Source organism: Heteronotia binoei, chromosome 20 (genome assembly GCF_032191835.1).
Source record: "Heteronotia binoei isolate CCM8104 ecotype False Entrance Well chromosome 20, APGP_CSIRO_Hbin_v1, whole genome shotgun sequence".
NCBI classification, from domain to species: Eukaryota; Metazoa; Chordata; class Lepidosauria; order Squamata; family Gekkonidae; genus Heteronotia; species Heteronotia binoei.
In genome coordinates, this window is record NC_083242.1 from 16160986 (window position 1) to 16188715 (window position 27730).

The 27730-nt window shown below is 46.1% G+C and overlaps 1 protein-coding gene across 2 annotated transcripts in view; it reads left to right on the forward strand.

The window, feature by feature from the left end:
- The first annotated feature begins 2715 nt into the window (after positions 1-2715).
- The window catches only part of C20H8orf33 (chromosome 20 C8orf33 homolog), a 32029-nt gene continuing 7014 nt past the window's right edge, over positions 2716-27730 (forward strand). Inside the window, exons 1-6 of one of the 2 annotated variants that reach the window (XM_060261053.1) lie at positions 2716-2815; positions 5654-5756; positions 7007-7097; positions 21837-21974; positions 23681-24190; positions 27491-27663. In XM_060261053.1, the coding sequence (XP_060117036.1) occupies positions 5748-5756; positions 7007-7097; positions 21837-21974; positions 23681-24190; positions 27491-27663 (921 nt within the window). In that variant the 5' untranslated portion in view covers positions 2716-2815; positions 5654-5747. Of the gene's footprint in view, positions 2828-5653; positions 5757-7006; positions 7098-21836; positions 21975-23680; positions 24191-27490; positions 27664-27730 lie in introns of both variants that reach the window. The other variant, XM_060261052.1, reaches the window with a different exon arrangement.

Here is a 27730-nt window from a genome sequence, read left to right on the forward strand (position 1 = left end):
ATTGGGAAAGCAACGTCACCCCAGAGTTGAAAACAACTGGTGCTTGCACCGGGGACTACCTTTACCTTTTACCATTGGTATATATTACATACTTTTTGTTTTTAACTTTCTCCTGCTTTGGGCTGTTGGAAATTCTTAAGAATTCACATCTGCACCTCTCTTGTTTGGTGCAGTGGTTAAGTGTGTGAACTCTTATCTGAGAGAACTGGGTTTGATTCCCCGCTCCTTCACTTGCACCTGCTGGAATGGCCTTGGGTTAGCCATAGCTCTTGTAGGAGTTGTCCTTGAAAGGGCAGCTGCTGTGAGAGCCCTCTCAGCCCCACCCATCTCACAGGGTGCCTGTTGTGGGGGGAGAAGATATAGGAGATTGTAAGCTGCTCTGAGTCTCTGATTCAGAAAAAAGGGCGGGGTGTAAATCTGCAGTTGTTTTCTTCTATTGTACAAGTAGCGACTGGAGAGCTGGGTGCCACAGGTTCAAATCTCTGCTACACCTTGGCACTTGCTGATCTTTGGCCACTCGCCGTCTTTCACCCTCACCTGCTTCTCACAGGGCTGTTGGGAGGATAACTAGAATAAATGGATGCCACCCTGAGCTCCTTGAAAGAACGGTGGAATAAAAATCTATCAGATGAATCTTATATTGCAATTTGTTGCCCTTCAGGATGTAGCAGGTGTTAAGATCAACCATCTTTAGAGCAGGACGGTGGCTATTGGGGGAAGATTGAAAGGAAGTACTTCTTCACCCAAAGGGTGATTAACACATGGAATTTACTGCCACAGGAGGCGGTGCCAGCTGCAAGCATAGACAGCTTCAAGAGGGGATTAAATAAATCCAATAAAATAAATCCAATAAATAAATATGGAGCAGAGGTCCATCTGTGGCTATTGGCCACAGCGTATTGTTGGAATTCTCTGGGGCAGTGATGCTCTGTATACTTGGTGCTGGGGGGGCACAGTGGGAGGGCTACTAGTGTCCTGGCCCTCCTGATGGACCTCCTGATGCTTTTTTTTGGCCACTGTGTGATACAGTGTTGGACTGTATGGGCTATTGGCTTGATTCAACATGGTTTCTCTCTCAATTGTACAGCAGAGCTCCTGAGCCAAGCCTATTTTTTTCTAGTGGCTGAGGCTCCTCCCCCTCCTGGTCCCCTGGGGAAGGAAGGAAGGAACCAGAGCTTCCTTTGCCCCATTTCATGGATCCTATGGGAGAGAAAACAGGAAAACACCTTTAAGACCAAGCGCTAATGTTTTAATCATGTTTTGTTTTTAAGTTTTTTAGAAAGTGTGCTTTATAAAGTTTATATCTCTACTACCTGGCATTACATTTTACAACACACATGGCCCAGCATGACAGGGCCTCATTTATGTCAGATTTGTCCCTCATAACAAATGAATTCGACATCCCCGCTCTAGGGCACTGTACTCTGCTGAGGCTCCTCCCATCCCCAAACCCTGCTGTCTCCCAGATCCACCCCCAAAGTCTCCAGGTGTTTTCCAACACAGACCGGGCAACTGTACCATGGTTCACCCACCCACCCTAAGTACTGATACAGAACTTAAAAACAATATCACAACAGTTCAGGAGTGGCATCCATTTAAAACCCTTGCATGTGTTCTCAACGTGTTGAGTTCAAAAGGAACTGAGGCATCCTAAAAGTCATTCTATCTTTTCTTCTAATAGCTCCCTTACACTCAGAGATATATAGCCACTATTTGTGGTGCTGGAGAAGAATATTGAGAGTTCCTTGAACTGCAAGATCAAATCAGTCGGTCCTAGGGGAAATCAACCCGGACTGTTCCCTGGAAGGTCAGATGCTGAAGCTGAAGCTCAAATACTTTGGCCACCAAATGAGAAGGGAGCACTCACTGAAGAAGATCCTGATGCTGGGAAAGACAGAAGGCAAAAGAAGGGGATGGCAAAAGATGAGATGGCTGGACAGCATTACTGATGTAACAAACACAAATTTGAGCAGACTTTGGAGGATGGTGCAAGACAGGAGGGCTTGGCGTGACTTGGTCCATGGGGTTGCAAAGAGTTGGACTCGTCTATGTGACTGAACAACAATGACAATTTTTTTTCTGGGTATAGATCTATGTGCCAGTGTACTACCGCTTAATGCCTTTATGAAACGCTCCAGAGCTCATGCCACTAACATATTTACTGGGCTTAAGGTGCCTTAAAGCCCTCTGGTAATTTTGCAAGTCTTTCTCGCTCTCTTCTGGAATCTTCAAAAGGAGGTTGCCAGATCCTCCCTGGCTCCTGGCAGGGGATGGGGAGGTATGTTTTTCTACCCCTGGTGATGTATCACAATGATACATCACAGGAAGAAAAAGAGGTGTGAAGGTAGGGTTTATCAGAGGGGGAAAGGGGACAAAGAATGACGAGGATTTTAATTTTTTTAAGGGCCTTTGAAAAGATGGCACAGTTTATGGAGGGTCCCCAGCAATGTTCCCGCTAAGCTGCAGAATCTTGTGAGCAAAAATTCTACTTTGTGAGCTGCTGGCATTAAAGTTGTGAGCTATTGCATAAATGAATGTGCTCTGGGGTCATCCTTCCTGAGCGAAGACAAAAATCTGTGAGCTGGAGGCTAAAAATCTGTGAGCTAGCTCACGTTAACTCAGCTTAGAGGGAACACTGGCCCCTCTAAACAAATCGAAAAAGCAAAGGATTTGCTTCGGCTTCCGCTATGCGCGGAACTATTTCACGGCGGAACTGAAGTCTTAAGCATTAGAGGGAACAAATACGGTGCCGGACACAGTCCGTCTTGTTCCCCCGCCGCCTTTTCCTAGGGCAGAACTCCCGTCCAAATCGTGGGTAAGCATGTCGGTAAGAAACTCTTGTTCTCGTCAAGCTGTTGTTCCCGTTTGCTTGCGAGTAAGGCTCGTTGAATGCCGTAGGATTTTGCTTCTGAGGAGCGCCACGCACAGGAACGGCCTGCACGGGGGCGCCGTTGCCTCATGAGCTCACTGTTAAGGGAGTTTCAAACGGGTCTCTGGCTGGGTGGATGGAAAAAACCAGTGGCGGCCGGACTGGGTCTAAAAATATTGGTTGCCAGGAGACATAGGGGGCCCACCCACAACTATTAGTAATTATATTATTAGTAATTATAGTATACATATTACTGGCAGTATACAGTAGAGACTAAATGTAAATACAGATAGCATTTTCTCCAGGGGAGCTGATCTCTGCCAGCTGGAGATAAGTTGTAAAAGCGGGAGATGCCCAGGCCCCACCTGGAGGCTGGCAACCCCCAATACAACGTAAATTTTATTTGCATTTCAGTAATAATACTAGAATTTCTATTATATTTTCAAGCGACCAAAGATGTCTTTAACATTTTAAACATATTGCCTAAACTTCAGGGGCTCACTTTCCATCGGCCAAGCTGACACCCTGGGCAGTCCACCACTGGAAAAACCTTGGGAGAAGAGAGGCCAAGGGGACGGGGTGTTGGAGGCTGTCTTTGGAGCTTCTGCTTGGCACTGAGATGCCGAATTCAACATGTTAAACTTCTGAAAGTTTTGACGCTCCAGGGAGAAGGGGGTGTTCTCTGAAGAGGTTTTTGGGAAACAGTGGAAGTTTTGAAGAAAAAACTTTAAAAAAAAAAAGCTCAGGGGAAAAGCAGCCTCTCCTCCAAGTATGCATAATTTACACTTTAATTAACATATGAAATTCTGCTTTTAGGCATACTTATGAAATTGAAAAGTCTAAATGCCTTAGTTTTCCACGCACAAAACAATATTGTTAGCAATATTCTCAAATTAAAAAAAGGGGAGAGCTGTAAACTGCTGCACCTTGTGCTGCTTTAATAAAGCAATGCCAGTGGCACCTAAAAGTCTGGCAATATTTATTCCAGAATAAACTTTTGTGAGTTAGTCTTGCATTCGATGAAGTTGTCTTGGACTCACAGCAGATTATGCTGGAATAACATTTGTTAGTCTTTAAAATGTTGCTGCAACAAACAAACATGTCTACCGTGGAACATGTATTTCATTTTTTGTTATTTGAGAGGCAGGAAAAAAATTGCGGTTGAAAATAGAAAACCTGAATATTTTAGTGAAGCAATAAAGTGTGTTATTTGTACAGAAATGCTGCTGCTTGGCATTGGCTTTGAAAGACAGCCAGCATAGTGGAATGGTGAGCAGGTCAGTTCTCTCGTCTGCCATGAAAGCTTGCTGTATGACCCTGGGCCAGTCACATACTTTTAGCCTAACCTACCTCACAGGGTTGTTGTGAAGATAAACTAGAGAAGGAAAGAATGTTGTAATTGTTAGGTATTCTTGTAGCAGAGATATGCAAAGTAAAATAAACCAGCCAAATACAAACAAAACAAAGGATTTTTCATCCTTTACTTCACTAACCTACATGACTCTCTAAAGCAGGGGTGTCAAACTCATTTGTTATGAGGGCCTGATCTGATATTAATGAGACCTTGTTGGGCTGGGCCATGTTGAGCCAGGCCATGTGTGTGCTTATTTAAGATTAGGTAGCAGATATAAACTTTATAAAGGGCACAGACAAACACAATTAAAAATGTAAAAAAACACCCTTAAAATAAAACTATGCAATTGAGAAAGTCTGACAAAGCAAGTTCTGCCTCCCCCATTTCTTCCCCAAAGGAGGCACATCAGCCAATAGAGAAAACAGAGGCTTTGCTCTGTAGCTGCTATGTTATTGACCAAAGCTGGCAAGGCAATGTGATGGAGAAGGAAGCAGATGTCAGTGAGTTGCTCGGGGATCTGATAGGAGCCCTTAGGGGGCCTCATTTGGCCCCTGGGCTGCATGTTTGACACCCCTGCTCCAAAGTCTAAGACTCATGTACTTGCCCCAGGGGAGCATTAGGACAAAGAACAATAAACTTTCTAAGCCTCTACCCATGGGACATCTTCTGATCTATTGATTAGCCAATTGGAGAATCCCAAACCTAACTAATTATGCACAGGCCTTGAATTCAGCAGGAGCTCACAGGAGAGCAGCTCCTGAACTTTTCCAACTGTTCCCCCTCCTCCTCTCTACCTTGTCCATTGAATAGTAGGTGCAGCTGCATAACAATCCCTGGATGAGCTCCACCACCTATTTTTTTTTACAAAACGACCCCTGATTATACATATGGTCACATTGCTCTGGTGGCAGATACATGCAGGCTCTGCAATTGGGTCACTAAGCTTAATCTAGCTAAGATATCAGCATGCAAAAACAAACATGTAAATTCTTCCATGACTTCATGGAGAGAACTTGCAAACTACAAAATTGTAATCCATTTTGGGTCCCCGTAGGGGTTTAAATGAAATACAAGTGTAGGGGAGGTAGGATTATGTCCAGGCTGGGAAATTGCCTTTGGATAGAGTGGCTACTCTAATTATTGAAGAATAGAGGTTGGTTTGTGGGGAGGAAGGGTGCTGTAGACCTCAGAGGTGGGAAGGACCAGTACCAAAATGGTCCTGGGAGAGCAAAGATATTGCCTCTGGAGTAGAGCAGATACCTTCCTTACTGGGAGATATTGCTTGCTAAAGAATAGGAGGTAGAGATTTGATGCAGGAAGCACTATTTGGGGCCTGATTACAGAAGGAATGGGAAGCTTGTGTAGCAGGGAGCTAATTATAACATACGGAAATATGTAAGAATTGTACACCATTCTCTATATCCTTTTAGCTTTTAGATGCTGCTCTACCATCTTGGTCTTCTGGGTGAATGGTGATTTAAGCTTTTGGGAGTTGGACATAAGTTTGTATTACCAGTTTTCCTAATGGAAGAGGTAAGAGCCTTGTGTACTGTTTTGGGGCCCTTAACATTATTTCAGCCAAAGCATGTGAAAGGATAGCTTAGAAACTTTCTCTTGGATATGGTGATTGTTTTTGTATGCATGGAGTTTTGTTAATAATTAGAAACTCACACTCAGGGCTTTTTTTTGTAGTGGGAACTCCTTTGCATATTAGGCCACACACCCCTGATGTAGCCAGTCCTCCAAGAGCTTACAGGGCTCTTTGTACAGAGCCTACTGTAAGCTCCAGGAGGATTGGCTACATCAGGGATGTGTGGCCTAATATGCAAAGGAGCTCCTGCTACGATAAAAGCTCTGCTTACACTCATGCAGTCAAAGCAGCTCAGCCTATTCTGCCGCTGCAGAATTCTACCTCCTCATTGTACTGCAGTGGGGAAAGCTCCCTTTTATATTGCAAGTATTGCTTCTGTATTGAAAGCCAGTTTGGTGTAGTAGTTAAGTGTGTGGACTCTTATCTGGAAGAACTATGTTTGATTCCCCACTCCTCCACTAGCAGCTGCTGGAATGGCCCTAGGTCAGCCATAGCTCTGGCAGAGCTGTCCTTGAAAGGGCAGCTTCTGTGAGAGCTCCCTCAGCCTCACCTGCCTCACAGGATGTTTGTTGTGGGGGAGGAAGATAAAGGAGACTGTGATTCGCTCTGAGACTCAGAGTGAAGGGCAGGATATAAATCCAATATCTTCTTTTTCTTATATGCACAGGCTGGGTTTAATAGACTGGTAGACACCATTATTAAGAACCCCGTGGCACAGAATAGTAAAGCTGCAGTACTGCAGTCGGAGCCCTCTGCTCACGACCTGAGTTGGATCCCAGTGGACACTGGTTCAGGTAGCCGGCCCAAGGTTGACTCAGCCTTCCATCCTTCCGAGGTCGGTAAGATGAGTCCCCAGCTTGCTGGGGGGAAAGTGTAGATGACTGGGGAAGGCAATGGCAGACCACCCCATAAAAAGACTGCCGTGAAAACGTCGTGAAAGCAACCTCACCCCAGAGTCAAAAATGACTGGTGCTTGCACAGGGTTTGCACCTTTACCTTTAGACACCATTATACATTTGCAATAAAGTGGTTTGTGCTGTGCCAGTGTCAAAGTGTGTTCTCCTGCTCTGTGATCTCTAGTTTGTGCTCACATTTGCATGTCCATATTCTGGGCATATTCATGCAACTGCTGCCCTGCCTCCCCATTGAAGAGCTGCCTCGTGACATCTGTGTGCTCTGTCCTCCAATCCAGGCTCCGCAAGACACGTTCCAGGATGAGCTGGAGTGGTGCATTTCCCAACTGGAGACTGGCCTCTTGCGTCTCCACCCAACTCCAGAGCAAGGTGTGTGTTGGTCTTGGCTTCCTCTGCCTTCATCCTCAGTTCACACCTTGTTCTCTTCTTCCTCTTCTGTTATAATGAGCAGAGAACATAGAAAATCTAGAGAGTCGGGGAGGGTGTAACTCTGCCATGGAAGCTTGCTGGGTGACCTTGGGCCAGTCACACACTCACCTACCTTATGGGGTTGTTGTGAGGATAAAACGGAGGGCGGGAGAACTATATAAGCAGCTTTGGGTTCCTATTGGGAAGAAGGGTGGGGGTAGAAGTGAAGTAAATAAGTAAATGAATGGAAGCCTTTACCTTTATGCATTGGATTTAAACAGAAGAAATGTGGAAGTAAGAGAAAAATGTACCCAGTCATTAAAACAGCTAAGAATCTGTTTAGTGTAGTGAGAGCCAGTTTGGCGTAGTGGTTAAGTGTGTGGACTCTTATCTGGGAGAACCGGGTTTGATTCCCCACTCCTCCACTTGCAGCTGCTGGAATGGCCTTGGGTCAGCCATAGCCCTGGCAGAGGTTGTCCTTGAAAGGGCAGCTGCTGTGAGAGCTCTCTCAGCTCCACCCACCTCACAGGGTGTCTGTTGTGGGGGAGGAAGATAAAGGAGATTGTGAGCCACTCTGAGACTTTGAGTGGAGGGGGGGATATAAATCCAATATCTTCTTCTTCATTGTTTCTCTTGGCTTGACTTTGTTCTGGGTGTCTCATGCATGGATGCGTAAGCACCACATTCGCACTGATTCTGTGCCTCCTACTCTGTTCATGCAAGTGCCGTTATTCTGCAACTTAAATCTGTCAAGTTCTACGTTCCCAATTGACTTTTGAGGGCAAAATCCTTTCCATTCCCAAGGGATTGCTCTCAAAATACTCGCTGCATCCAGATGGGTGGCTGTGTTGGCCTGAAGCAGCAGAACAAAGTTTGAGTCCAGCGGCACCTTGAAGACCAGCAAAGTTTCATTCAAAGTAAAAGCTTTCTGAGGAAATGCGCTTGCACATGAAAGCTCATACTGTTGTTCTTTTTGTTTGCTGTAACGTTGGAATGAAACGAGGTTAGTGGAACAGGCTTCCTCGGGAGTGGTGGGCTCTCCTTCCTTAAAGGTAAAGGTAGTCCCCTTTGCAAGCACTGGTTGTTTCCAGCTCTGGGGTGACGTCGCATCACGATGTTTTCACGGCAGACTTTTTACGGGGTGGTTTGCCATTGCCTTCCCCAGTCCTCTACACTTTCCCCCCATCAAGATGGGTACTCATTTTATTGACCTCAGAAGGATGGAAGGCTGAGTCAACCTTGAGCCGGCTACCTGAAAACCCAGCTTCTGCTGGGATCAAACTCAGGTCATGATTAGAGAGCTTGGACTGCAGTACTGCAGCTTTACTTCTTTGCGCCACGGGGCTCCTTCTCCTTCCTTAGAGGTTTTGAAATGGAGGCTAAATAGCCATCTGACAGCAGTGCTGATTCTGTGAATTTAGGAGGACATATTTGTGAAGTTCCTGCATTGTGCAGGGGGTTGGACCAGATGACCCTGGGGGGGTCCCTTCCAACTCTGTGATTCTATACTTTGAATAAAACTTTGTTGGTTTTAAAGGTGCCACTGGACTCAAAATATTTGCTTTGTTTTGAGATGCAGTTGACCAAAGTTGGGACTTATATTAACCTCCTACAGGGGCTGTTTTGAGTAAGAGCAAGAGAGAAAATCTGAAACCCATTGCAGATGCTGTCAACCAATGTTCCCTCTAAGCTGTGGAGTCTTGTGAACAAAAATTCTACTTTGTGAGCTACTGGCATTAAAGTTGTGATCTACTGGCATTAAAGTTGTGAGCTTCTGCATAGATTAGTTTGCTCTAGGGCCATTTTTCCTGAGCTGAGACAAAAATGTGTGAGCCGGAGGCTAAAAAAGTGTGAGCTAGCTCACATTAACTCAGCTTAGAGGGGACACTGCTGCCAACATGGATTTTAGAAGATGAGCATCAGAGCTGAGCAGCCGGGGCGTGGCGTCGCACGCATAGGGAATGGACGCCTGAAAACAGAGCTCCTTACTTACCCCTGCCAAATCCACTTAAGCAAGCGCCCAGCGTTGTTGTTTGTTTTCTTTTTTTTCTTTAATTAGTATGGGAACAGTAGATGGTCAAAAATCCAGATCAAAAAGAAACCCAAGGAACTCTGTTAAAGACTATTTTCCCAAAAAGCCTAAGGCTAAGGCCTCAGGAAAAGCAAGCAGCCCTGCAAGCAAGATGGCGTCGGGAGAAGGGGAAAACACAGCAGCAGACCTAGCTTCATTTCGTTCTGAGGTAATGGAGGCTTTTCAAAAACTGGAAAAAAATATGACTGACAAAATATCTGCCATGATCCAGCCCCTTTCTGCTCAGTTGGAGGGTTTCAAAACGTCCTTAGAGAAGGTGGCAGAGACTGCAGATTCTGCTTTTAACATGGCATGTGCTGCGCAGGAGGACACTCAGTATTTTTATAAAAGAGATGAATGGGCCACTGATAAAATTATTGCACTTGAGAACCAACTGAAAATGGGGAATGTTAAAATTCGCGGGCTCCCCGAGAACTCTGCCTCTCCCTCTGACCTAAAATCTCTTATAGCCTCCTGGCTATCAAAGGCATTGGGTTTTTCTGAATCTGATCTTTGTGCCCTGGAGGCTGCATATAGAATTGGCCCTTTGCGCACACAGAAAACTTCGTTGCCTAGGGACATTTTAGTCCGTTTCTCTTCTGCCTCAGTTAAATCCAAGCTGCTGCAAAAAGCCCGGGCTATAAATCCACTTCTGCTAGGAGATTACAACATCCAAATTCTACAGGATTTGTCTTCTGAAACCTTGCAAAGGCGGAAAATTTTGAAGCCAATTATTGAAATCCTGAACAGGGAAAACATCAGATATCGATGGGTTGCTTCGTACAAGCTGCAAGTTACTGTACAGGATCGGTCGTTTGTCGCTGGAGGCCTTGACTCAGGCCTAAGCATGCTGAGAGATTTGAATCTTCCTGTTCCCCCCGGCCTTATAGAAGCAGTCTCACATGTTCACTCAATAACTTCAGACACTAGATGGCGTCGTGTGCCTATGAACCGTCCTGATCGGCCTGTTTCTCCTAGAAGCTAAACGCTGGAACTGTTGCTATGCAGAAATCTTCCCTTTTTGTGTGGATTCTTGACGTCCCCCTTTTTTTTTTTTTCCTGACATATAAGCTTTGCCTACTGAACTGCTGACTTATAAGCTTTGCCTACGTGTAACTCTGTCACGGCTTAGAAATATGCTGATGATTGTTTCGTGCCTATGAAGCAATGTTTATATACGAAATTGGGGGGTCCCCCCCCTTTTTTTTTGGTTATTTATATCTTTTGAACACAATGTTATGAATGTGAGGGAGTTATTAATTCAAATCAACTCATTAAAGGAAATCTTCTTGGTTGATTGGGTATGCATGATTGGAAGAATGGGGTGACTTGGAATATATGGTTTGAGTAGGAGCTGGAATGGGGAGGCTGGGTGGTGAGTGAGGGAGTGGGAGAGAGGGAGGGAGAGAGAGTGAGTGAGGGGGGGGGTAGATCAGAGTGAGAAACTTGAATAGTATGATTAGGGTTTTATATCAATATATTTCTTTCTACTATGAGTTAATGAATTGTCAGGACCTTTTCCCTTCCTGTGTGAATTGTTGAATGGAAATGAATCTGTGAGACAGAGGGTGGGTAGGGAATGTATGTGTGTGTCAGTTTGTGCCTTATGCTACTATGAAGGTTTGGAAACTTGTTTCCCTCACCATCATATCTCCCTACATAGGCTTATAAGTGGCTGAAGGATAGTTGATGGGGAGTGTTTGGGGAGACCAGTATTTAATAGCGTTCATAGTTCTGTTTAAAGTTTCATTGTATTTTTATCATAGTGTCTTAAGTCTTACAATAACTTTGTGATCGAGATCTGATGCTGTTACACATGGTATATTAGTTTGCCTGTAATTATCTTTAATTCACTAACCTGAGTTGGTAAAAGGCACAGGTTTTATTATATGTGGCTTTCTAGGCATTTTAGCCTTGACTCGATCGGCTTTGTTTGGCCTTTCATTATAAACTTTCTATACATTCGGTTCTGTTATTCTGTTTATAAATTTTATTTTTGCTGGGTTGATAGTGTTAAATATAAGCATTTTTGGCAGAGAGGGAGAATGGAGAACTTCAGTTTTTTTTAATTAGCTCCATTTGGTAGTTGTTGCTAGTTGTGTGGTGTCTTCAGTAACGAAGACTTCCGCTTCAAATTTATCCTTTTAAGTAAATAGTTGTTGTTTTCCCAAGTTTGGGTTAACAGAGTTGGAGGGTGAGTTAGTGGCTAGTGTCTGTTAATGCTAGACCACTGGTGTTGGTTATGGTTTTTTGTTTGTGTTACGGGCAGCATAACTGTATTGAATTATTATGGATTTAGTTGGAAGTTTTTTAAAGCCTTTGATCTGAAATCTGTCCTCATACCTTTGAAATTTGATCTACAGGATTCGCCTCTAGCTATCCTGGTGGCACCTGGGTTCAAAGCTATGAATTGCAATAATTTTGATAACCTTGGTTATTTCCTCTTTCAATTATGGCAGAGTGCCACTTGAAATTTCTATCTCTAAACTGTAATGGGCTAAATAATTTAATTAAGAAAAAACGGGTTGCCTCTGCCATCTCTCATCAGAAACCAGATATAGTTTTTTTGCAAGAAACTCACCTTAAGGGTAACCAGCCCAAGGTCTTCCAGTCAAAATTTTTTGCTCATCAATTTCAAGCTTACGGGTCCTCCAAAGCAAGAGGTGTGGCCATCTTAATAGGTAAATCAGTCCAATTCACTTTTGAAAATTCCTCAATTGACCCTAGGGGTCGGTATATTTTTATCAATGGGGTCTTTAATGGTAGCCCTTATACTCTGGCATCGGTGTATGCTCCAAATGATGGACAAATTGCATTTATTAAAGATACGTTGTCACAACTTCAAACTTTTCATAAAGGGCCCATTATTTTGGGAGGAGATCTCAACTATGTTGTCAATCCTTCTTTAGATAGATCTCAAAAAAGCCTGCTACCTCTATCTGCCAATAAATGGTCTCAATCAAAAGATTCGAATGGCCAAAATGATTTAGCTCAAATCTTTCAATCCTATAATCTGTCAGACATTTGGAGAAGCAGGCATCCAAAAGAAAGAGACTATACCTTCTTTTCTTCTCGTCATCAAACTTATTCCAGAATAGATTTTCTTTTAGTTTCGGATTCTATTTCTAACCTTTTTTTTAAAGTAGACATTGGCCCAATGATTTGGTCTGATCATGCATGGTTGGAAGGTTATATGTCAGGAATCACTGAAAGATCTTTTTCTTTTAATTGGAGATTGGATAGTAAACTACTGTCTATGAAATCGGTTACAGATTCCATTGAAAAAGACATTAAAGAATTTTTTCAATTCAATACTGAGTGTGGAGTACCTCAGCATATAGTTTGGGACTCGTTTAAAGCTGTAATTCGTGGCAGATTTTTGGCTATTGCCTCTTCGTATAAAAAAGAAAAAGACAAAATTAGATCAGATTTGGTTGCCAACATTACCAAATTGGAAGAGAAATTTAAAAAATTTGGTAGCAAAAAAACTTATTCAAAACTTCTTATAGAAAGGAAAAAATTAGAATCTTTTGACGTCTCCAAGATTCAAAAACAAATGGCTTATATAAAACAAAAATATTGGTTTCGAACTCCTCAATCCCTTAAACTCCTATCATGGAAGGTTAAAAAGAGAATATCCTCAATGGCTATTTCTTCCATTCGTTCTAAATCCGGTACCTTGAAACATTCCACTAAGGATATTGTAGGAGTTTTTAAAAAATACTATTCATCTCTATATTCCTCCCAGCATCCAGCATCAGACCTTATTTCATCTTTTTTAGACACTCACTCAGTTATTAAGCCTGTTTCTCCTGAGGTTAAATCCCTTTTGGACAAACCTTTTACTGCACTTGAAATACAGGAGACTATCAAGTCTATGAAATCCAATAAATCTCCAGGCCGAGATGGCTTTATACCAGAATTTTATAAATTTTTTAATACTTTGTTGGCTCCCATCTTGGCGGACGCCTGTACTCAGTTTGTACAGTCTGGTTCTTTTCCAGTTACTTGGTCACAGGCAAAAATCATTCTTCTTCCAAAGAAAGACAAAGACTTGCTAGACCCTAGTTCATACAGGCCGATATCGCTCCTTAATTGCGATTACAAGATTTTTACAGCAGCCCTGGTGGCTAGGCTTAATACTTTTATAGGGAACTACATTCATCCTGACCAATCGGGCTTTATCCCACACCGTGAGTTAACGGACAATACTAGAATGGTCCTTGATGTTATTCAATACTGCCGGAAATTTAATATTGAGTCTTCCTTTATCTTGTCTATTGATTTTGAAAAAGCCTTTGATTCCGTTGAAGTTCCTTATCTTACAACCTTACTGCAGAAAATGAATTTTGGCCCGAATTTTCTGAAGATAATCCATTCTTTATATAAGTCGCCTTCTGCTATTCTTTCTATTAATAATTTGGATTCTGAAGAATTTAATCTTTTCAGAGGGACGAGGCAAGGTTGCCCCTTGTCTCCTCTGCTTTTTGCAATCGCAATTGAACCTCTTGCTAATGCTATCCGTAATACCAATATTATTGCTGGTATCCCTATTAGAAAGAAACAAATTAAGGTGTCTTTGTTTGCAGATGACCTAGTGCTTTTTGTTACAAAACCTAAGACTTCTTTACCAGCTGTCTTTGATTTATTATCTGTATTTTCTTCTATATCGGGTCTTCGAGTAAACCCATCTAAAACCATTCTTTATCCCATCACAATTTCAGATGCTCTCCAAGATTCCATCTACTCAAATTATCACTTCAAAAAAATGGATAGATATTGGACATATTTGGGGATCAATATACCTTTAAAATTGGGAGATATTTTTAAAGTCAATCATCATTTATTGATTAAGGACATTCTTACTATGCAAAAGAATAAAAATTCTTCACTCATTCCCTGGAATGAAAAAATTCAGATTATTAAATTTTTATTTTTCCCAAATTTCTGTTTTTATTTCGAGCCATTCCTATTCTTATTCCTGAGGACTTATTTGTGGGTTGGCGTCGTTCGTTCTTAAGATACATTTGGAACAAGGGCTTATCTAGAATAGGGTATGCAACTCTTATTCGTTCTAAATCCTCAGGTGGTCTGGCTCTTCCGGATCTGCATAAATTTTATGAAGCTGCCATTTTAGGAGGCCTTGTCAGATACCATGATGCTGATTTAAATTCAGGCTGGAAGGTCCTAGAAGATACCTATCTAAATAACAAATCGTTTCAATCTACATTATGGGAATTTCCAAAGAAGAGACCTCCTAATATCTCCTCCAACCTTTTCCTTAAAGCCATTTTTCAGATTTGGGACAAACGCCGCCTCTTTTTAGCCCCTCCTATGTCTCCACTATCTCATTTTATGGATGTTTCTTGGTTTCAACCGGGGTTTTTTTACAAGTCTTTTCCAATTTGGAAAAAATATAATCTTTATAGGTTTGTGGATATTTTGTCCAATGGAAAAGTGCTCGACAAAAAATCTTTAGAAGAGAAAACTGGTGGGACAAAAATCCCATGGTTTGAATACTTGCAAATTAACAACTTGGTGACATCACTCTCAAAGAAATACAATTTCAATCGACCTCTTACTTTCTTTGAATCCTTGCTACAATCTCCTTTTTTAAAGCGGAAGGGACTGATTTCATTTATCTATAAGGGTTTGCTAGACATTGATGCTGTTGATTTGTTATCCTATCAAGAAATTTGGCAAAGGAATAGTTCAATTAATTTTCAGGAGGATGTTTGGCAACAAATCTGGTCATCTCCTTCGTTTGTTTCAAAATCATTGAATATACAATTACAAACTCAAAAAATTTTGTTCCGGTGGTATTTAACACCTCAGAGATTAAGCCATATGGCGATAAATCAATCCTCCAAATGTTGGAAAAATTGTGGAGAGGTGGGCACATTTATACACTGCTGGTGGTCTTGCCCGAGGGTGCAGTCGTTTTGGGCAGTAATTGTGGCAAAAATCAAGGATATCACGGGCTATAGTTTACCCTTAAGATTGGAACTCATTTTGCTTGACTGTTGGAAAGGTATTTCTATTACTTCTCTCAATAAATCCCCGATATCCCTTTTACTAGCTGCTGCTAAAATGGTGTTAGCCCAATTTTGGAAATCTCCCAATATTCCTCCAGTTAAAGCCTGGTATGCTAAAATCTGGGAGGTCTATGCTATGGACAAGATAGCAGATAGTTTATGCAATATAAATAATTCAGAAGGTAACGATTCTCTGATGTACAAGTGGCTTCCATTTCTTAAATTTTCTTTTAGTCCTGTAGATCAGATGCGTACATGTATTCCTGGTAGATATTATGACATTATTAATTTGATGTAATTAACATATGGACAGAGTACTTATTTTTTAATTCAGCTGCCAAGTATGTATGTATGTGTGAATGTATGTATGTGTTGTTTTGTTTGTATTTTGTGTATATATATATATTCTGTTTTCTACTGGTATGCTATGCTTATACACAAAGAATGATTGCAGATACAGTCATTGATTGCTTTATTTGTATGTTTACTAAATTCAATAAAAAAGTTTTTGGACATTAAAAAAAAAAAAAAAAAGAGCTGAGCAGCCAATAAGGGCTGAGAGGGCTTTTTTTTTGTTGCAGGAAGTCCTTTGCATATTAGGCCACACACCCCTGATGTAGCCAGTCCTCCAAGAGCGTACAGGGCTCTTAGTACAGGGCCTACTGCAAACTCCAGGAGGATTGGCTACATCAGAGGTGCGTGGCCGAAAATGTCAAGTCAGCTGGATTCAATAACGAGTCCTTGGTTGAAAACAAGCTTCTAGTTTATTGAAAGCCGAAAAGTAGACCATGATAACAATTGAAGGACTAAGGTACCAAACATGAACCAAGCATTTTTAAGGTGTAGATCAAAGGATTCCTACGGGCGGGGTACACTAAACAACAGGTTTTCACACTAGGATGTTAATCTCTCATTCTCACACCAAAGCCGCGGCGCTCTGTACTCCCACAGCCCTTTTGGTCTGAGAAGGCTCCAACATCTCATTCCCATATCAGCATTTCAAAGTAAACTACCCAACAAAGGCATAGCTAGGAGGAGGGGGGGGGGGGAAGGAGAGTTAGCTAGCAGCATTCGGTGTTCAGTATGGACCCAGAATCCCTTGCTTCTGAACCAGAGTTAGAAAATATATTCCCAAAAATACAGCAGACTTGACATACTGCCCCCCCTAAGCCCCCCCTACGGTGCGGGCTCGAGGTTGTTCTTGATCATGCTTTCGTGCTTTGAAGCCTGGGGGGGGGCTCTGCACTCCCCCGACCCGAGAGGGGCGTTGATTCCGTTTGATGCCAATTGGTCGAGGTTGGGCTTCGACGCAGCAGGCTGCAATGAAACACAGGGTGAACTTTACCAAGGGCCGGAGGCAAATCTAACTCCACAGTTACTGGGTTAATCACGCGTTTGATCTTGAAAGGCCCTATGAACTTAAAGGCCAACTTTCTGGATGGTTGGGAGAGAGGTAGATTTTTCGTTGACAGGTACACTGAGTCCCCAACCTTTAGTTCCCAGACTGGCACATGAGACTTATCATATTGCTTCTTGTAAGCCTCCTTTGCTGCTTTTAAGTTCTCCTGGATGGAGGGCCAGTATTGGCTAGGTCCTTGCCACCATTGCTCAAACGCAGAACCCGTTTCTGGGCTCTCCCCCCCCGGCAGCAGCGGGATTGGCTTTCCCTCATATCCCAACACCGTGGCGAAGGGGGAGGCTTTGGTGGAACTGTGGGCGCTGTTGTTGTAGGCGTACTCTGCAAACGGGAGGAGGTCTACCCAGTCTGCCTGGCGTTGGCCCACAAAGCATCGTAAATACTGTTCTAGCACCCCGTTCACTCTCTCCGTCTGTCCATCTGTCTGGGGGTGGTATGCTGAACTTAACCCCTGCTCCATCCCTAATAGTTTGCAGAACTCCCGCCAGAAGGTGGCAACGAACTGAGGCCCCCTGTCACTAATTACTTTGTCTGGGATTGTATGGTGTTTGGCCACGTGATCGAAGAATAGGATGGCCAGCTTCCTGGCTGTGGGTAGTTGGGCACAGGGAATGAAATGGGCTTGCTTGGAAAACGTGTCCACTACCACCAAAATGACCGTCTTCCCCCGTGAAGAGGGGAGCTCTACTATAAAATCCATCGACACAATGGCCCAGGGGCGTTTGGCTGTTTCTAGCGGCTGCAGGAGACCGGGGGGCTTCCCCCCTCTCTTCTTCGCCATTATGCACACTGGGCAGCTGGTCGCGAATTCCGACACGTCCCTTCGGAGGGACGGCCACCAGAACTGCCGGTTTACTAGGTGCAGCGTCTTTACATAGCCAAAGTGGCCCGCCAATTTAGATGAGTGGCAAAGCTGCAAGATTTCTTTTCTCAGATTCATCGGGATGTACAGTTTCTCCCCTTTATACCACAGTCCATCCTTCCCCTTCTGCACCCCCTCAGGCCGCCCGCCTCCCTCCCTCTCGGCCTCTAGAGCGATGCGTTCCCGACTGATTCCGTCCAGCTCCCTCCTCTTTTGCGAGCGGGTGGTGACCATGGCTGCCACTTGTGTGGGGGAAATTAAGGAGTCGACCACCTCTTCCCTCTGGCTTTCGTGCTGCGGGAGCCTGGACAGGGCATCAGCCAAGAAGTTACGTGTCCCCGGGATGTGTTTCAGAATGAAATCGAACTTGGAAAAGAACCCCGCCCATCTGATCTGTTTCTCACTGAGCTTTCTTTTCCCCGTGAGTGCCTCCAGGTTTTTGTGATCCGTCCATATTTCAAATGGCACTCTAGCCCCCTCCAGCCACGATCTCCATGTCTTTAGCGCAAACATGACTGCGAAGGCTTCCTTGTCCCACACTGACCAGTTCCTCTGCTCATCTGAGAATTTCCTTGAGATGTAGGCACAGGGTCGCAATTTCCCCTCCCCATCCCTCTGCATGAGAATGGCTCCTACGGCGACATCGGAGGCGTCGCACTGGACCATGAAGCCCTTGAGCTCGTCTGGGTGACTCAGGACTGGCTCGCTAGTGAACAGTTGCTTGAGCCGGTCGAAAGCCGCCTGGCAAGCGGGTGTCCAGTTAAGCTTCGACCCCGGTCGCTTTGCGTCTTCCCCTTCCCCTTTGTTTTGAGGAGGTCCGTCAGGGGCAGGGCGATTTGAGCGAACCCCTCAATGAATCCTCTGTAAAAATTGGAGAATCCGATGAAAGATTGGAGCTGTCTACGTGTCCTCGGGGGGGCCCATTCTACGACTGCCTGCACCTTCGCGGGATCCATGGCTAGTCCATCTTTGGACACCCGGAACCCGAGGTAGTCTAATTCGGTGCGGTGAAACTCTCATTTAGACAGCTTGGCATACAGTTGGTGCTCCAGCAGGGTGGTTAGCACCTCCCTCACTAGTTTTACATGGGACTGTTCGTCCTGGGAATAAATAATGATGTCATCCAGGTACACCACCACCCCTTTGTACAGAAATTTTCTCAGTACATCATTTATAAAATTCATGAATACCCCAGGCGCCCCCTGCAGCCCGAATGGCATGACTAGGTACTCAAATTGTCCCATCGGGGTGTTGAACGCCGTTTTCCACTCATCCCCCTCTTTGATGCACACTCGGAAGTACGCGTCTCTCAGATCAAGCTTTGTAAAGATCTTCCCCCCCGCCACCGTGCTCAGCAAGTCTTTAATGAGGGGGATGGGGTAAGCGTTGGACATGGAAATCGCGTTTATCCCGCGAAAATCAGTGCAAAGTCTAAGCGTATTGTCCTTCTTCTTTCTAAACAGCACCGGGGCCGCGTGGGGCGCCGTGGCGGGCCTGATGAAACCCCTCTCCAGGTTCAGGTCTAGGAACTTGCGCAGCTCCTTCTTCTCAGCCCACCCCATTTGGTAAAGTTTGGCCCGGGGGAGGGTTTCCCCAGGGATCAATTCTATGGCACAGTCCGTGTTCCGGTGGGGGGGTAGTTGGTTGGCTTCCCGCTCACTAAACACTTCCATGAGGTCCTGATATACACTCGGGACCTGGTGTACCTCCTCTACCAGGACGCCCACCCTCTCTCGGGCGGCGGGCGCCCGCGGTCCCCACGCCGTGTCCCACGAGTGCCCGCTGCAATCAGGGTCGGGGAACCGGATGGTTTGTGCTTTCCAGCGGATAAGGGGCTCGTGTTTCTCCAACCATCCCACTCCCAACACCACGGGGTAGCCACAAGCCGGGGCGATGACAAACGTTTCCCTGTCCCAATGGCTCTCAATCCCCAGGGGGCATGGTTCTGTTTCCTGCGTGCAGGGCTCCCCCCCCATCACTGACTCGTCCATTTGTGCAAACCGCATGGGGTGGGGAAGTTGCAACCGCTCTAGTCCCAGGGCCTCCACCACCTTGGGGGAAATTAGTTCCCGGTTGCACCCCGAGTCTATGAGGGCGCGGATCTGCAGGAACCTTTTCAGTTTTGGGTTTAGCAGCTTCACCATTGCAAAGTACAGTCTTCCCGTGGTTTTTACCGTTAATGGTGCCTCCTCCCGATCGACCTGCTGGCTGGCACCGTTCAAAGCAGGTCGGCGCCGTTTCCCGCCGGCTCCTCCTCCCACGCGAGGTCAGCTAACTCTGCGGAGAGACGGACTTCTTCCTCCTGCAACTCCTCTTGCACCATCAGAGTGCTGCTTTTCGCCGCGTCCTTAGGGCGGCCCGTGGTTTTCTTCGGACCCGGGGTGCCTTGCCTGTTCAGCCCCGGCGTCGGGGTGGCTCCTGCGGGCGGCTGGGGGCAGTTGGAGGCGAGGTGTTTGGGGTCGCCGCAACGGAAGCAGCGGCGGGGCCCTGCCGGGGCGGCCGCTGGCGGCTTCTTGGTTTTGGGAGGCTCGACCTTTCCGGGTGGGGTTTTGGGTGCGCCTCTTCCGGCAGTCAGTGCCTGCCGCAGCATTGCCACCCGCTTCAGGTTGGTCTCCACCTCTCCCGCGAGCTGGATCCACCCCACTAGCGTGTCTGGGTGGGCCTGGGTTAGCGCCCGGTCCAGGATGCTGGGGTTCAGCCCGTTGGTGAAGTGTTCAATCTTCATTACTTCGTTCCAATTCCGGGCCCGGGCGGCGTTAGCCTGGAAATCCGCCGCATACTCCCGGATGGATCGGGCCCCTTGCTTCATATTTCGTAGCGCCGAAAGCGCCCTGGCCTCTTGCAGGGGGTCCTCGTATTGGGTCAGTAGAGCTTGCACGAACGTGTTCACGAAGTGCAGGATCGGACTGTTGGTCTCACACAGGCTCACATACCACTTCTTGGCGGCCCCCCGCAACTTCGAGCCCAAATAGTCCACTCGGCTCACTTCATCGGGGAACAGATCTCCCCAATAGTACATGTAACTATTCGCTTGGATTGCAAAATAGTTCACCTCCTCCGGATCCCCATCGAATGTTGCATCCAGCTCCCGGCTCCCCCCAAGGTCTCGCTGTCTGACCGGGGCGGGGCCCGCCGGCGCTTGGGGCGCCGCCGGCGCCTGGGTGGCCGCCACAGCGGCGGGTGGGGGTTGGCTCGGTCGGCCGCGTGGCCCCCCTGGCCCCGGCTGCTGTTGGCGAGTCCCGGTTACTCCCAACGCTCTCCCCAGTTGGGCGGTCAGGGTCTGTAGTTGGTCCTTGAGGTCCCTCACTGCCCCGTCGACCTCACGGCGCACCATTGACCGGAACATCTGGAAGTCCTCGTCGTGCGGGTCCTTGGGTTTCAGCCCCCCTTCGTCCTCCTCCCCGCACTCTACGCTTTCGCTCCCGCCGCCCGGGGCTTGGGTCGCGGTCGCCTCGGCTCCTTCCTCCGGCTCTCCCGGGTTGGTAGCCGTGGCTTCGGCCAGTTGAACCCGCTTGGTGTGGCGGGTCATGATCGCCTCTCGGCGGATCGGTGCCTGGTCCATCAACGTGGTCGAGGTCCTCGGCTGGTATTGCCGGGGGGTGCCCACCAACTGGAACTGGGGAGGGGAAGCCGCGGTCCTTCTGGCAGTGTGGATGTGCCAGGGTGTCTCGGCCCCCTCCGCTCTGGCTGGGAGTTCCCCGTTGTCCGGAGGCTGATCGGACATCGCCTTTTCAGTTGCCGGAAAGGTTGAACTCCAATAAAGGGAGTCCTTCAAAATGTCAAGTCAGCTGGATTCAATAACGAGTCCTTGGTTGAAAACAAGCTTCTAGTTTATTGAAAGCCGAAAAGTAGACCATGATAACAATTGAAGGACTAAGGTACCAAACATGAACCAAGCATTTTTAAGGTGTAGATCAAAGGATTCCTACGGGCGGGGTACACTAAACAACAGGTTTTCACACTAGGATGTTAATCTCTCATTCTCACACCAAAGCCGCGGCGCTCTGTACTCCCACAGCCCTTTTGGTCTGAGAAGGCTCCAACATCTCATTCCCATATCAGCATTTCAAAGTAAACTACCCAACAAAGGCATAGCTAGGAGGAGGGGGGGGGGGGAAGGAGAGTTAGCTAGCAGCATTCGGTGTTCAGTATGGACCCAGAATCCCTTGCTTCTGAACCAGAGTTAGAAAATATATTCCCAAAAATACAGCCGACTTGACAGAATATGCAAAGGAGTTCCTGTTACAATAAAAGTCCTGAGGGCAATCATGTGATTCTTTTCTGATCTCCCCCCCCTCCCAATTCTGGGAAGCAGCGGCAGAGTCTCAGCGCATCCTCAAGGTGCTGCGCTCGCGGAAGGCTCCTTCGGTGAAAAAACGGCAGGTGATGCACCGGGTTTTTGGTGACTACCGGCTCAAGATGGTGGAGGAGAGGAAGAGAACAGGCAAAGCAGGTGAGGTGTTGAGCCTACTCCTTGGGCTTCGTTCAGTGATGTTGCTACTTCTGAGCGTTTTATTTCTATTTTTTACTTATTAACTTCATTTGGACCCCTCCCTTCCAATACTCCCTAAGCCGTGGAGTCCTGTGAGCAAAAATTCTGCTTCTGGAGAGCAAGCCGTGCTGGGCCTCTGTGATCCTTCTCCAATGTCGCCTTGTAACTTGAACCAAGCTCACTGAATTTGGTCGGGGTGGGCAAACTTGCGTAATGTAAGAGCCACACCGAATGAATGTCTGATGTTTGAGAGCTGGAAGGAAGGAAGGCAAATAGATGAGAGGGAGGAACGAGGGAGGTAGAGGCAGAAAGAAAGCAACTTTAAATGCATTCTCTAAGCCGCTGGCTTGGGTTGGAGAAATGATTTAATAAGAAATGTCTTCTCCAAGCCGGCTGATGGGGCAATGGGGGCTTCGAGAGCCACACAGTATGTGTGAAAGAGCCACGTGTGGCTCCTGAGCTACAGTTTGGCCACCTGTGGTGTAGGTTAACCAAGATGAGGCAGTGCTAGCCCTCACTTAATGAGGCAGCTGAATCTCCCTTCTGCAAGCACCCTGAACGCCACTCAGCCGCCATACAGAACCGCTCACGCAACCGTTCTCCACTTGAATGCTTTAGGAATTGCCACAAGGTAGCAGCAGCAAGGATGAGATTTCTGACCAGGCTGTCAGTTTAGGATGACTAGATGCAGTTGAGGGCAGGACTACTGGGGCTTTAACACTTGTGTAAGAAATGGTAACTTTAACACACAGGCACGCAGCAGTAAGTAAAGCTGAACCTTTTGACATGCCTCTTCTGTACTGGTGTTAAAGGAGCAGAAGCTCTGCCCATCTCGGTTTCCAGTCTAGTGCAGGAAGAGAAGGAGGGACATTTTTGAAGATGGAACTGCTTGGGCAGATCTTTGGCCCCCATTAATTCACCAGCGAAGCCAAAACTGCTTGTTGTCACCCTTGGCGAAAGCCTCAGGATGCTTGTCGCTGCTTTTGGGCAGCGGTAAAGTAGCTTCAGTTGCATCTGTCTTCTTCCTGCCATTTCTCTTTTCCTGTTTTTCTTGATCTTCCAGGAGATCAGGTCAACTGCCCAGAGAAATATGAGCCAGCCTAGAGAGGATGGGGAAGCGCCCACAAGCAGTTAACATTATACATTCCAGAATGAGTCTCCAACTCATCCTGACATCTCCTGGGGCATCCTAAACAGAGAATTGCCCCTCTAAGAGCCAGCATGGCGTAGTGGTTAAGAGTGGTAGACTCTTATCTGGGAGAAACAGGTTTGATTCCGCACTCCTCCACATGCAGCCAGCTGAGTGACCTTGGGTCAGTCACAGTTCTCTCAAGAGCAGTTCTCTCAGAGCTCTCTCAGCCTCACCTACCTCATAGGATATCTGCTGTGGGGAGAGGAAGGGAAGGAGATTGTCAGCCTCTGAGTGAAGGATGGGGTGTAAATCCAGTCTCTTCTATTCATCTCTTTTCTTAAGCCGATTGATTTCCACTCTGTTTCAAATGGCACTTATGGATGCTGTCTGGTAGGGAGGTGGGGTTTATTCTGAATGGAGAATTGGGGATTCCTCAGTAAGAACCTGTCTGGCGTTGTGCATTGTGTTAGAGGTCGCATCGATGCAACAAAAAATAGTAGCTTAATGAAAACACCAACCCTTCTGTTTCTTACAGCCGCGAAGTCCGAGAAGGTGCAAATTCAGCCAGGAGATGCTTTGGGGTCAGCCAGCGTGGTGTACAGGAAGCAATCCGACCAGCCCTCTGAGGCTTCGTCATGGTTTACTCCGTCCGATAATAGCTTTCAGTTTGGCTTCGATCTTCCTGAGAGAGCCCCCGAAGAAATAAGCAGGACCGCAGAAGAAGCAAACGGCGTGATGGACGCCCAGGAGCAGTCGGCTAGTAGCATTCCCTCCGCAGAAGAGGGCCAATGGGAGATGTTACACTTTCCCACTGGGATGCAAGGGCCCGAGTTTGCTTTCAATTTTATCATCCCTGATGGTCTTCTGCCCCCTTCTGCCGCAGATCCAAGTTTGGAGGATACAGCAGAAGCAGCCACGGAAGAAGACACTCTCTTGAGAAAAGCCACGGAGATGCCGGAGAGTTCAGTCTCCCTCAAGCCCAGTAGATTGGAGGCAGGAAGTGGTAGTGATCCAAGAGATGATGGAAATCCTTCGCTGGAAGAAGGTATGGAGACAATGGCTGCAAGTCGGAGCTACTCTTGAGGGCCAGTTTGGTGTAGTGGTTAAGCCGCCCTGAGCCATCTTGTGGGAAGGGCGGGATATAAATCATAAATAAATATAAATAAAATAAGAGTGGCAGACTCTAATCTGGAGAACCAGGTTGGATTCCCTCCCTCCTCCTCCACATGCAGCCAGCTGGGCGACCTTGGGCCAGTCACAGTTCTCTCAGAGCCATTCTCTCAAGAGCAGTTCTCTCAACCCCACCTACCTCACTGGGCGTCTGTTGTGGGGAGAGAAAGGGAAGGAAACTAAGCTGCTCTGAGAATGAAGGGTGAGGTATAAATCTTCTTCCTCTTCCTCCTCCTCGCCTATGGCGAGTTTAAAAATCTATTTCAGTGAAGAAAGCTTTATAAAAGGTGATGTTTTTTTTCCCCTTGTAGTTTACGAATAACATAGAGTTGTCTAGGTGGAAGAGGGATTGTAAATACTTCTTGAGAATGGATTATTAATACTTCTTGAGAATGGATTATTATTGTGATTTGCAAGCCTCCGTAATTGTTTTAATAAACAGTCCGCTAAAGCTCAGGTTTGTTCATTCACAGGAAGTGCATAGCAATAGGCAAATGTAATCAGCAGGGTTAAGGACACAGATTTTTGCAGGTATTTTGCCACTGGCATGTGACTGCAAGGGTGATCGGTAAGAAAATATTACATGTGCCTTTCTTTCTAAGAGACTCCCAGTTCGGATGGTCTTTCAAACTAGAAGTCCCCAAAGGGGAGAGAGAGAGAATGGAACCAGTGCTGAAGTGGCAGCTGCCGCCACACAAATTTTATTTTATTCTGCACTGCCAATCAAATCCCCACCGGCCAATCAAAAGTCCTGCTGGGAAGGAGCCTCACTTGGTCCCACCCAGTTTCTCAAAACACTTTCTCAAACCAGTGTGCAGGCACTGCCTTGGGGATTCCTCGTCTATACCAGGGGTGGCCAAACTTGCTTAATGTAAGAACCACATAGAATAAACGCTTGAGAGCCACAAGGAAGGAAGGAAGGCAAGTAGATGGGGAGATGTAGAAATAAAGCAACTTTAACTTTAAATGCATTCTCCAAGCTGCTGGCTGGCTGGCTGAGAGAAGTGATTTAAAGAGACAAATGCCTCCTTCAAGCTGGCTGATGGGGCAGTGGGGGCTTCGTGAGCTACACAATATGTGTGAAAGAGCCACATGCGGCTCCTGAGCCACAGTTTGGCCACCCCTGCCCTATACTAATAATAATAATAAATTTATTTTTGTATCCTGCCCTCCCCCGCCAAAGGCGGGCTCAGGGCGGCTCACAGACATGGAATTCCATGATTCAAGTAAAACAATGTAAACAAAAGTTTTAAATATAATCAATTACATAATAAATTATTTAAAATAGATATACTGTGGTTGGGATAACAGGAAACAAGTTAAAGGCCTCACTCAGCTGTCTCTTGCTCGGGGCTTCCCTGAAATGGCAAAATCTAGTTTGTGCTTTTTCCTCCAAAGCGGAATCTGGTTTCAAACCGCGGTTTACAGTTCCAGCTTCGAGGGCAGGTGCTGCCCGTAGTTGGCTGGTTCAGACAGTATAACGCACTACGGTTTTACCCTAAATGGAAAACATAAGCTACACGCAAAAGGGGGAGGCTGAGGAAGGAGCCGATGAGTCTACAACTTGCTTCCGGTCTCCCAAGCCGTGAAAATAGCAGTCTGGCAAGTCGAAGAACAAAGTCTAAGTCCAGCAGTACCTTTAAGACCAATGAAGTCTCATTCAAGGTATAAGCGCACTTTGTATACAGTGTACTTGCACACAAAAGCTTATATCTAGAATTGGTAAAATTGGTCTTAAAGGTGCCACTGGACTCAAATTTTGTTCTGTCGCTTCAGACTGACACAGTGACCCACCTGAATCTATCTTTTGACAAACTGAAGTTATCTTGTCCTTTCCCTTATTGTCACAAAGAATTTTATGTTGAGATGTCAGAAATTTGCACTTTTAAACAGTGATTGTTTTCCAAAATCACAGCTTAACACAAGTTCTTTTCTTGGACATTAAAGTGTTAAGAGCATAAGAGAAGCCGTGTTGGATCAGGCCAGTGGCCCATCCAGTCCAACACTCTGTGTTACACAGTGGCCAAAAAACCCAGGTGCCATCAGGAGGTCCATCAGTGGGGCCAGGACACTAGAAGCCCTCCCACTGTGCCCCCAGCCAAGCACCAAGAATACAGAGCATCACTGCCCCAGACAGAGAGTCCCAACGATAAGCTGTGCCTAATAGCCACTGATGGACTTCTGCTCCATATGCTTGTCCAATCCCCTCTTGAAGGTGTCTGTGCTTGTAGCTGCCGCCACCTCCTGCGGCAGTGAATTCCATGTGTTAATAAGAGCACAAGAGAAGCCATGTTGGATCAAGCCAATGGCATTATAGCACTTATCAGCACTTGAATACTCGCAGTACACTTCAGCATCTTTTTTTGGTGATCTCAATCAGCCATTTCCATCTTCTTTCAAACTTGCCACTACTACTGATTGTCAATCCCAAATTTAAATCCCAAAGTTTAAACTATCACTCTTTTATTGTTCAGACTTTGTTTTTTACCAGCATTGAATGCAAATTAATTTTGTGGTAACGTTGCGCAGAGTGGTAAAGCTGCAGTACTGCAGTCTGAACTCTCTGCTCATGACCTGAGTTAGATCCCGGCGGAAGCTGGTTTCAGATAGCCGGCTTAGGTTGACTTAGCCTTCCATCCTTCTGAGGTCCCCAGCTTGCTGGGGGGAAAGTGTAGATGACTGGGGAAGGCAATGGCAAACCACCCCATAAAAAGTCTGCTGTGAAAGCGTTGTGAAAGCAACGTCACCCCAGAGTCGGAAACGACTGGTGCTTGCACAGGGGACTACCTTTGAACATATGAAGCTGGCTTCTACTGAATCAGACCTTTGGTCCATCAAAGTCAGTATTGTCTTCTCAGACTGGCAGCGGCTCTCCAGGGTCTCAAGCTGAGGCTTTTTCACAGCTATTTGCCTGGACCCTTTTTTGGAGATGCCAGGGATTGAACCGGGGACCTTCTGCTTCCCAAGCATATGCTCTACCACTGAGCCACCGTCCCTCCCCTTTACCTTTTAATGGGGACTACCTTTACTTTACCAGATCAAAGGCTGATTGTTGTGGTCCACTTCCGACATGCTTCTTTCAAATATGCAGCTTTATGAACATTTAATGGATTTAATTAAATCCAGCAAAGAGGCAGAAGGTTGATTGGTAAAAAATTCTTTAATCGCTTGACAGCTGTCATGGAAAAGAAAGAAACGGCTCATAAAGAAGTGAACGCTGCAGCTGCTGGTGGATCATCCAAAAGGAAAAAGAGGAAAAAACAGTCCTCAAAGGTAGAGCCCCGCAAAAACGTAAATGAAGATAGACTCCAGGTCAAAGCCGCATCTGACCAGACTGAGGTGTGTGAGGTATGTAACTGAACTGTTCCTTGTAAGTAGGAGGGTGGGGGGCATCTTGGAATCTTTGTCCAAACTC